Below are 12,116 nucleotides of genomic sequence, written 5' to 3' on the forward strand. Positions count from 1 at the left end.
TTTGTTACCCTTTCTGCTGAGATGGCCAAAGAGTGCATGGGGCAGCTGATGTATTTGCCTTACTCTTGAATGCAAACCAGGCAAGACAAAATCGAGATCTACTGGTACAGCAGTGGAGGAGGGAACATTTATAATGATGGATTTATCTTCCTCTCTCTCTTAACAGATAAAGAGACTTTTGTTTTGCTGATATGATCCTAGCACCTTTCATAGGCACTACATTTGTTTAAATTAAAAACAAGAAAGGCACTCTGTATCTGGTCAGTAGATTTCTGTCAGAATCAATAAAAGGGTGCACAACATATGGAAAGGCATTTTATTAACAGCAGAATTAAGCTGAATTTAATAAGAGCGCTTTATGCTACCTTTTGCATTTAAAATATTTCAGTAAGCCATCAAAATAAGTTTATTCACACGGCTTTAATAAAGGTTTAACCCTGGCAGCAGAAACAATTAAAAAGTCAGCATTTGCCAGCGGTTACCACAGTGGTGTGTAGCTTATTGTGGCATTTAGGCTGTTGCTAAATCCTCCTGCTGCTTCCTCCACAATAGTGATGTGTGGCCTGTGAAATGAGCACTGCGTTTCAAGAATCAAGGTGCCACAATCTATACTTGGGATGGGGGTGGAGGAAAGGAGCAGGGTGGAGGGAGGTCTTTCTTCTCCAGTTCCCCCCAACAGCCCAGATCTAACTCCCTGCAAAACTCAGTCTGTCTCCAACTGTGCAGGAACCCTTTTAGCAAAAATGCAAGCAGGCACAGCCTGCTTCATGGCCTTTCATCCCACATCTCCAAGCACTGAGGGACACACCCAGCATGAGGACAGGAACAGCTGGAACACGCTGTGCTCCAGCTGTTGCTCTGCTGTGGCCACCATGGAAAACACTGTAGCCCCCTCCCCTCTCAACCTGCTTCAGAACTAAAGGTAGAGAAACAGCCAAAAAAGGTTAGTGACTGCCAACTTCTTTCCCTGGTGGGCTTTCTGGACTTCCCTATGTTTCTGTAAAATTCAGCCATGCTTTATGGGTCAGGAAGATGGGGTCAAGCCCTATAAAAGGGCTTTAAGAGGACTCAGTCGAGCCCTTCCCTGCTGTGCTCTCCTCGGGAGTCCTTGACTGGGCCAGAGCATTGAGCAGGGAGGTGTTACCTGCAGCACACAAAGCTGCCAGAGCCCAACCTGGGCTGCCAGCAGCTACCGTCCCACCAAGAACCTCTCCTCCAGCTGAAGTAGGGGGCACCTTCGTACCTCAGCCACATGCTCCTTCCCAACATAGTCTCTTTTGAAGGCAATCACGAGATGAGACACATGTTTAGCTTGTAACTAAGAACAAACCTTTTCTGCTTCTTAGCCATCTCTGGGACACAATTCCTCTCTACTCATCTCCCCCCAGATCACGATCTGTGGTGTAGTAACCTGTGGTTAACCTAACAGCTAAGTTATAGCAGTGTTTGTGTCTCTGGTGCCTGATTCTCAATCCATGCTCTAGACCCATTCAATGTACCATCAAACTCCAAGCTCACACATCCCCTAAGTGACCTCCTGGGTCATCTCCTCCATCGCTTCCCAACATACTCTCACTGACTTCAGGGTTCACATTCCCATCTTGCACCTTTTCTTTCTTGCCCTCCCTCAGCTTAACAAGATATAAAATCTCCTTCCATTTTGTGTGCTGTTGTCTCTCCTTTATAGAATCACAGAGTCATCTAGGTTGGAAAAGACCTTGAAGATCACCTAGTCCAACCATTAACCTAACATTGACAGTTCTGAACTACACCATATCCCTAAGCGCTTATGTCAATCACATTCATCACATCACAAATGTTACATCACATTCTTCTCTGCAACCTTTATCATGCACTCTTCAGAGAAAGGACAAAGCCAGGAGCTGCTTTTAATTGAAGAGAAAAAAGTGAAAGCAGCCCTTAAAGGACTTCTCAGACCTCCTGTTATAAACAGACAGTCCCAGTAACTAAAAAAGTGGCTTTTCATGGGAAACTAAAACACAGAAACACCATTAGTGCTGAAACCTCATATTTTCCATACCCAACTAAGCAGAAAGCGCAGTAAGCCTGAGCTGTAGAAGACACAGGAATGGAACGCAGAAAATTTATGAGCTCCCAGAATTAAAACATTCCTGCAAGAAGGGTAGAAATGGCTTGTGGTGGGTCCTTTATAGGAGCAGGAAGGGAAGGCAAATGACCTTAAGAGATCTGTCAGGAAACACATTAAGGAACTGGCTCTGTGCACGGTCTGGGAGCACAAGAAACGTCTCACCATCCTTGTGCTACTTCTTGCCAGAGTCACTGAGGAGCCTCCCCCAGGCGAGGCAGGGACGACGAGCACCTTCTGTCTATCCAGCAGATGAGGGAGAGTGCAAAACTCCGCCAGGACAAGGACTTAAGGAGGGGGAAAAAAACAGGGTACGAACCCTAGGGTGCAAACAAAAAGGGGACATTAACAAAGGGTTTCTGGTCTTCTTTATGATCCCAAGTTTTGCAAGCATCAGGCACAATAACAGTATTACTCCCAATGAGATATCTACAAATAAATTTCATTCTAAACTGTACTAAAGTAGACATTCTAGACTGAATACTATTGTACAAAAGAAACATTTGTAAATACAGAATAGCATTGAATATACTCCCATTAAGACACCTCTATATAAAGGTAATTTTAAAAACATATTTTCAAGCCATTCCAAAAATATGATAATTTTATGCTCTGTTATGATACTACAGTGTTCAACTTCATATGACTACGAAGTAGACATACACACAAACATTTATATAACAATGACACATGAACAGCTATTGTGCTCACACAGTGCTTGTTTTCAAGACTTTTCGAGCATTTACTAAATTCCTCAAAACTGCTGGGAGGTAGTAAACTACATAATTTTTAAGACTGTATTTTAAGTTTAAAAATCTATGCATGTTCCAAATCGTTATTTTCTTTTTTTTTTTCTTTTTAATTTAGCATCATAGAAATTAGTTTTGATTTTTGCCCCCCAACCAATTCTGAGGAACAAGTACATCCAGCTGAGACCTTGTATGACATATTTAAACCCAGAGCAAATTTTTACATTCAAGATATAAACCCCAGAAAACATTTATATTTATAGGGATTTATCATTAAAACATTGACAGGCATTTAACCACAGCAATACAGGTGGGTTTTGCTATACAACATATCAGTCTTACTCTTCTTTCAGATCACGTGAACAGACATCTTTAATAGTACATCTCTGGTGATACACATTACAGAAAGCTACAAGAAAGTTATACATTACGGAAATTATATCTCTGAACATAGAAACATACAACATGAAACATTTCGACATACTTAAGTCACACAAAGTTTGATAGCAACTACCGTACTTTGAACACATGAGACTAAGGTCTTTTCTAGACTTTTTGTTGTTAAATTCAGATCTGGCAAACACTACACACACACACACAATTTCACTGACATGAGCATTCTGAGAGTTCAGAGGGACAAATGTATATGAATAACTCATGTATGTAACTGTCTGCAAGATCTGCTCCTAAAAGTAATCCTTTATGTTAGCAGATTACTACCAAAAATCCAGTTCTGAGACCCAGTAATTTTCTGTTCACTAACTATTCAATTTTATGAGAAGACATTATACTGAAACTTGGAATTAACAAAGGTTTAATAAAACAAGTTATGAGAAATTATACTATAGATATTTACTTAATAAAGACTTACACCATATGCCCAGCACCATCTTCATACAGATGTATTGTAATCTAATCCTAGAAAAGTATGGTTTACTACTAGTAGTTATTTTAGTAATTAAACACTTCACAACAATTTAATATTATCTAGGACTTTATTATTTCATACAGAAAAAAACCCCCCTAAGTCTACCCCTGTAATTTCTTCATGATTACTTTTACTTAATTTTACAAGCACCATAATTTTCTTTGATCTACAGGAAAGGAAAAGCCAAATTATCTCATGCAAAAAATGTGATGTAAGCAGCACAACATTCAAAGTGTTAAAGAAATAAAGGATTTTTTTAAGAAATGAGAACCCATAATAATTAAAATACACAGCAAAACAAAATAAGCTCTTTTTACTTCATAGCCTGGTGGTCTGCTACAGAAAACATATGTACATGGAATCTGCATAATCGTTATTTGTACCAGTTACTTGTTGGTACGCACTAACGCAGCTGAAGTAGTTTTTACATTAAAAGTTTGGGGGTGTTTTGTTCTGGTTTTGTTTCAGGGTTTTTTTTAAGATTTAATTTCTGTGAACTAAATCCTAGCAGGTGCTGAGGGCATCCTACATTTCCAAAAAAATTTAGAGCATTCAACCCTAATAAAGTGGGCTCAAGGAGCGACACTTCTACATCACAGGACTGACACAACCAAGCTGTAATCATTACTGGCAATGAAGAAACATTGAACCAATGTGAAGGTAGTTTGCGTACCAGCACAGATTGATGTGATTTTTCCCAATGTTCATGCTTTTCTTAAAATACTTGTAAATGTTCATAAGGTCTCCGGGTGTACTTTATGTATGAATGACTCCTAAATGGGAAGCTTTTCATATAGTGCTAAGTGTGCAAAACAGCATATCCTTAGTGCCATCTACTGGGAATGCCTCCTCATACCCTGACTTTACCATGTTGGCTATAAAAAATGTAATGGGCAAACTGTACACTAGGTTTGCACACGTTGAAACGTTTAGTCCACACTTCAGACAAAAAAAAACCCTTTAAACTTGGAAGAATAGATCCACACTCCAGGTGCTAATATACAAATAGAAAAAAAAGAGTAAAAACACTTCACTAGCACAACTGATCCAGTGTAACTCGCACATGCTTACAAAACAGTGTTTCATAGAAGAGACACAAAGGTCATCCCTATTGTAAGATACTTCCTAGCATTATTTCATTCATTTAACTTATGGAGAAAAAAAATCACTTATTTCTGATCTACAACTATAACTTTCTATTAAACTAAATATTGCATTGTATTACTTTGCTCCTTACAGAAAGGACAGGGGTACCATTCCAAGCATAGAAATTGAAATGATATTTTCATTTAAGTCCCTGTCCTGCAAATATTTAACTGCATGGAGTTTAAAACTGTGCTTGAAAGCCCAATTTACAACTCTTCTGGCACTTTGCTCCCTTACGCTGAGCAGGCAGGGGTTCCAGAAGGTTAGAAAGTCTCCTTCCTTATGGAATTTGCCACTGAATTAGAAGACAACCAAACTCCACACCATTTCAGACTCCATGGGCACATAGCATGACAGTACGGCTGCACGGCTGCAATTCGCACAGAACTGGGCGGTGGGAAAAGTACTAACTCAAAGTGTTATGTTATAAAAAACTCATGAGAACTCGTGGTGTTTTCTGCATACTCAAAAGTTAAAGTCACAGTGCATTGTGGCATTTAAGCAGATGTTGGCTCTAGATCTCGTTCCCATGTTTAATTTGATACATGCTATACCATTTACTTGCAACCCCCTCAATATACCACACACAAAAAAACAAACCAAAGGCAAAGCAAGCCTACATTAGTTTATAAGCATCCGGGGAATTTAGATTACTCTTAAAATATGTGAGATATGTGATTGTATATTATTCCACTGTTAGCAGATGAATTTGGGTTCATTATACATAAATACATATATATATAAAGTAGACAGTCAGTGGAACTCAATCTATTAATGTCTGCACAGTTATGGATCAAAGGGACAGGAATAAACAGTAGTATTATGAGCTTTTTATTCCAAAATGTGACTACCGGATCATGCCAGAAAAATTACTTGACAAAATAGCTAATGTCATGCTTTCCAAACAGGTACGCAATAGCAAAACCTCCCATGGGCTGTGTTTCTAGCTGACCAACTTTGAGATCTCCTTTTCAGAGCAGAAACAAAATGGCCAGAAGACTGTGTGCCCCCATCTTAAGGTAGACACCGGCAATATAAGCACACATCAAAAGGTGCATAATGAGGGCTAAGGAAATTTGCTTACCCTATATTTTTAGGATTTTAAATCTGGCTCAGCAGCAAATATAACAGGAAACGAAGGTCAGGCTGACACAATGTGGGCTATTGTCTCTCTTCCTCAATATGTGTTTGCAGCTCCTATCTAGGTTAATGGGTTTTGTGCACATGTGGGGGGAAACAGAACACAAATGCTGCAAAAATTGGACTCAGATTTAGTTCAAATAAAGTGTAATCAGCTTCAGAAAAATCCATCAGCTTGAAAACTGATGTCTTATCACTGAAAAAATCTTTAAAACATCAACTCCATATGCTTAAGTCCAGCATTTTGCACCCTTATGAACCGGTTGTGAGTGTAGTACAAACACCCGAGCTGTTTCTTTTTTGATGCTTCAAATACGGATCAGCCAGGACTATATATTTTTTATTTGGGTGTCAAGAAAATTCCTAGTAATGTTCAAAATTAGCTCAGTGCAGCTTTTATTTTCTCCCACCTAACCATGTACACTGACATTATTATGCAGACATTACAGATACTGTTGCTGTTAAACACAAAATACTCAGGTTCAAGGTTTTCATGATACAACAAACCCATGGAGATGGGGTTTTACCGAAACCTTCACAGACCTAATAGCTGAACCTGGACCTTACAATAAAAGTGCAGCTGCATCTGGGCATTAAATTGCATGTTTCCATTTATTTATTTAGAGAAGTGTCATGTAACTAAAGAATATGCTGTCAGAGGAATTAAAGAATTAAGTTTTAAGTTCTGCACACTTTTTGTACATAGTTTTCAGTGCAACATATTTGATTCGTAATAAAAATGTAAAAAGAGACACATGGAGTGTAACTATAGTATACTGCTAAAGATTTTGGAAAATATTTTTAAGTCCTATGATTTAACAGAAAACAATACGCTAAATTCTTTTCTGCATCTCTTTCAAAAAATTATAAATGGCATTTAATACATTATTTTCAGTTTCATTCCACTGGTTTTGCCAATGACGAAAATAATATAAAATTTACGAGAGAATATGTTGGACAAGGAAGTCAGCATTTCCAAGCATGCTAAAATACTTCAGATATGAAAACCCTCACTCAAGCCAGTGACTTTTACAAAAAACCCCAAACTTCTGGTTCAAAGGAAAATTTAAACAAACCAGAGCAACCCATAGCACATAGTTTCCTGCAGCAGAGACACTCATTCCTAAAGGGCCTTCATTACGCATGACACAACAAGCAGCACCCATTCAACCTGAGGGAAGCCCACAGGCTCGCAGGGCCACTGGCTGGCTCTTTGTCACCAAATGCAGCAGGTTGAATGCAGACATCACTGTGATATCCTCACCAACAAAACCAGAGGCAAAGAACAGGGGCAAGAGCTGAGTAGGGAAGAAAAAGAAAAAAAAAAAAAAAAGAAAAAAAAAGATGAGAACAAATTAAAACATCAAAGATGTTAAGATACATTCACAGAAAAAACAATGCTTACAATTTTATGAGACCACCACACAGGAGCACAATTCTAAATGTGCTTTTCTTAGTACGTTTAGCCCATTTGTGATACACCCCCCCCTAAAATCAAAATTGATATATCAAAATATATATTACAAAGTATTCAGAGAAGCAACTTTCTATGCTACCAAGTGAGAGGGAGTGGGCATTTTTATAGGGGGCATTCACAATGGCTGCTTTAGATACCCAACTGAGAGCAACTCAGGGTAGCAACCTATGTGCTCACAAGTGCAGAGGTACCAAGAGAGAAACCTCCGGACCTCAGCTTGATAGCAGGAATCCTGCTTTGAACACCCAGGAATGCCAAGCAGATCAAACGTACAGGCTTTTTCTATTTATTTTATTTAAAACAAAATCACACTCCGCAACATTTCTGAATGGTGAATGCTGGACACCAGTCATTGCTAAAAATTGTTCTTTTGATGACTTGTTTGAGGAACGTGACATTTCATTGTAATAAACTTGCCAGATATCTTAAAACCACAACTTTTTTTTTTAAAGGCAGGAAATAATTTGCATTGTAAACTGCCCATGAGATATATTTAACCAGTCTTCCGGCCAGTTTAAAGATAGCAAACAGAAAAATGGCAGTTGCGAGATTTAATTTTAGAAGGATTTAATGTATGAATACTAGTCGCTTCATTTGCCCTGCGATGGGAAAGAGAAAACGCAGCTCCTTTATAGCCCCGCCATTCATAGCCACAGCTCGCTTGGGAAGATGATGTGACATCGGGGACCGGAGCCAACTCCCACCAAAGTCACTAATGAAGCTCTCATGGGCTCTGGTGGAAGCAGGATTAGGCGCCCGGTGCCTAATGACAGCAGGGCACGACTCCTCGTCCCCTCCCAGGTGCCCTCTTCCTTTCTGGCCTGTGGCAGCACAGGAGCTGCGGGACGCAAGGTCCGGCCGTGGCCCGGGGCAGGGCTCGGCCGAGACAAGCCGAGCACGGGCTCACCCCGAAGAGCAGGCACATAGTGCCCAGCCATACGTATCACCCAGCCATTCCGGAGTGTATCTGACGGAAACCTGCTTGCATGAACATGCCTGAGCTCTGACTTATCCAAACTAAACTCGCGGCAAAGCCCAAACACCTCCGTGCTGCCGAACGGCGGCAAAGCGGGGGGAAGCTGGGCGCTGCACGGCGGGCGGACAGCCCGAGAGCCATTACACAGAAATAATCACGGCGTTGTCACGAGTGACTGCAGAGCCGATTAAAAAAAAAAAAAAAAAGAGTAACCCCCCTCCCCAGCAGACTGCCGGCTAATAAAAGACGGGAGACCCGCGCGCAGCCACGCTACACGCCGCCGCTCTCGCGGCCCCGCCCCGCAGCGGCCTGCGGGCGGGCAGCGCGTGCCCCGCCTGCCGGGCCCACAACAGGGCGGCGCTCCCCCCCCCCGCCCGGGCCGGCGCCGCCTGGCGGCCGCAGCCCGGCACCGCTCGCCCCCCTGGCTGGCGGGTGTCCCGGCCGCCATTATACCTGGGCCACGGCCCGCCCGTGGCTTCCGCGGGGACGCCGCCGGCCGCGAGGCTTCGTGAGCGCCTGGCTCCGCCACAGCTCTCAGCAGCATGACTTTCTGGGGCGGTGCCCGGGGTACCGACAGCCCTTGCAGAGGTCAGCATGCCGAAGGGCAGACGGACAGACCGAGCCCTACCCAGCAAGGTCTTTACTGACCCTGTGTCAATGACCTCTTACAGGTCTTCACGAAGCCCCCCTGCGCAGCCGGGCACGGGCACCCGAGGAGCAGAGCGTAGGGTGAAGGGACGCACCGTGTCACCTGCCCCTTGCGCAGTCCCTCGGCCCAACAGACACCCTCATCCCTGGTCCTGGACTGACCTCCCGCACCAACACCACTTCCCTGCTCTCCCCTGTCAGGATTGTAACTCCCTCGAATGTAAGCAGTTTAAAGGAAATTATTTTAAATTCCCGAGGATTATAAAATAGATCCTGACCTCTTGCAAATGTCAAGTATTTCAGTGTTCACCAAAATGTATTCATAAAGACTCGGAGGATATATAAGTCCTGAAAGTCCAATAAAATGTAACTGAGCCTTCATGAAAACTTTATTGCAGTTAACATATTTTATTCTTTTATTGCTGACATTTTGATCACTATTTTTATTTACTCTGTACATTACAGCAATGCCCAGTAGTTTGAAGCAGGAGTGGACCTCCTGGTGCTAGGTACTGTATGCACACACACAAAAGCCCTGCTGTGGGCAGCTTACAGACTACTGTAAGAACTACTTGTAAAGAATCAGTAAAGAGAAGAGCAAAGTCAAACCCATTACAATTAACACATTTGGTTTGGAGGTGCTTCACCTGTCTGCCAATTCCATGGGTACAGAGAACAGACTGGGGGAGATAACATTAATGTTCTTGTGACAGGTTAAGATCTTTGCTCTTTCTGCAGCAGATGCAAGCTTGGCCACAGCTCGGGAACAGGTTCAGGAACTGGGTTTGCGTCTCAAATTTATTAAACAGGAACAGCCAGAGCACAACAAGAAACATGGGAAGAAAACACCATCCTGGAAATTGCAGGTGGTTTAAACTCCTGTGCTGTGCACAGCCAGACCTTTCCAGGTTAAGTGAAGACCCCATGCTGGTGCTGGAGGGAAGCCAGCTGTGCCGGCACAGCACCCCACTTCACCAGTGCGGAGTGGCCTGGGGACAGCACCATGCTAACGCAACTGTTGTATGCCTGAGCCAGGGCAAGTACTTCAGCATTGCACTCCCACCACACAGACTTGTCACCCCCTGCATCTTTAATACAGCACTGCAACGTGCCACTTTTCTGGTGGGACAGATGCTCCATGAAGAAGAGGTCAGAACAAAACTCACAATCCAGGGAAAGGAATGATGCTTTTATATGTCACTTGGTTTTGTTGTTTGGTGGGTTGGTGGGTTTTTTTTAAGCACGTGCTGCTTGCTGCACTGCCTGCAACCCCCAGGACACCACTGGCTCCTCCCCACTTGTCCCCCAGTGTCACTAAACCTCTTGGAGCCCCTTCACTTTAACCGAGAACAACATGGGCCAGCACGGATCTTTCCTCTGTCTGGCTCTCGTAAGATAAAACACTATGCTCAGAGATAGCTTGTAAATCTTATAAATATAGATCATACAAATATAGGAGTAACTATGTCATCAGGTGGGCTGCAGAAGCCTTTTGCTAGGATGATACACATTGTAACTCCAGGAAAGCCTTCCTTTCAGGACCCTGACACCCTAATGTTGACATATGTTAAAGTACACCAAGCTTTCAAAAGCTTCTATATCGTCTATTGCAAACATTCAGAAATCACAAGTTTGGCCCCAAAATAAACATGATTTGTTAAGAAGTAACATTACGGGGTCTGTCAAATTTGTCCTTTGGAAACTGAGAACTTTGTATGTACTCAGGTTATGTTTTCTCAACCTCTGTCTGCAACTAGAGAAATTTCTTTGGGGGATGGACAACTTGAGAGATTGAAATCTGATATTATCACATTTTGCTTTCAAGAGCTGCAAAGGAAACATCAATGGTGTTGAGAGCTGATAACACTACTGGTTTAAGTTTTTCCATATTCAGTGTTTTTCCTGACAACTCAGGTCCAGAATTCCTAAAATTACATGAGAATCCCAGCTCTCGAGAAAAATTGTGAAGTTTAAGCCCTTTACAAGTAAATTTAAAAGTAACCCAAATTCCTAAGGGAACAATCATTTCTTTTCTTGTCCCAATAATGAGACCTTAATAGTGAGAGGCTTCTACTTTTTATCCAATTCCCCCCCCCCCAAGTCTCTGGCCCCATTTGGAAGGCAGGAAACAATTAGAGATAGGTACACGCTAGCCAGAGAGCCAGGCTCTTGTCAGAAATTTCTATGTCACTGGAAAAAGCAGAGTAAAAATATTGCCACACTGGAGAAACCCAAACAACCTGAAGTTAGAAGACAGTAAAGGCCTGTGAGTCTGCTATACTCAAGTGTGACATTAACAGTTTAAATTTAATCAATATTTGCTTTGTTAAGTTTCTCCAGTTCAGCAGTAAGTTCAAACAGTTGTTTGGCAAAGGGTTTATTTATTTATTTTGACATAAATCAAACCATAACCAAATTTTCACTGATAAATTCTAGTGGAATATTTAATACATATATTTATTCCAACCTTAGCATTTGAAATTTTTTTTATGTGGCTTTTGTTCACTTTATGCTGCTGCCAGTTCAGCATACAGAACAGAGCAACCACCAGGCATTGCAAGAACAAGAAGTGCAGCTTAGAGAGAACCACATGAGCAAGTATTTCAGGATATCATGGGTTTCTGTGTCTAAACAGTTATTTACTCGCTAGTCATTCTCCCTTAACATTTCCTCTGCTAAGGCCAAAGCCCTTAGTCTCTCCTGCTCCCTGCATTGCACTTGGTAGTTTTTAGGGACTTTACTGTTTGCGGTAAACATCTTCGGTTTGTCATCGTGTGTGCTAAGGTGGAGGTAAAGGCAATGTTTAACAGCTTATAAGGAGATGTTTAATCGGGTCTGACCCAATAATCATCACTAGGCTGCCAGCTGTGGCAGGAGACTGGAGCACAGAAAAACTTTTCAGCAGGGGAATGAGGACTGCCAGTTATTTATCAGAGAAAAGGGAA

General features: G+C 42.0%; 1 protein-coding gene across 3 annotated transcripts in view; it reads right to left on the bottom strand.

The window, feature by feature from the left end:
- MSRB3 (methionine sulfoxide reductase B3) overlaps window positions 1-12,116 on the bottom strand; it is an 89,203-nt gene that overhangs the window by 59,456 nt on the left and 17,631 nt on the right. For 2 of the 3 annotated variants that reach the window (XM_074827301.1, XM_074827299.1), the window contains exon 2: window positions 7,242-7,368. In XM_074827301.1, the coding sequence (XP_074683402.1) occupies window positions 7,242-7,368 (127 nt within the window). The remainder of the gene's footprint in view (window positions 1-7,241; window positions 7,369-12,116) is intronic. The other variant, XM_074827302.1, reaches the window with a different exon arrangement.

This window comes from Strix aluco, chromosome 5 (genome assembly GCF_031877795.1).
Source record: "Strix aluco isolate bStrAlu1 chromosome 5, bStrAlu1.hap1, whole genome shotgun sequence".
Lineage (NCBI taxonomy): Eukaryota > Metazoa > Chordata > Aves > Strigiformes > Strigidae > Strix > Strix aluco.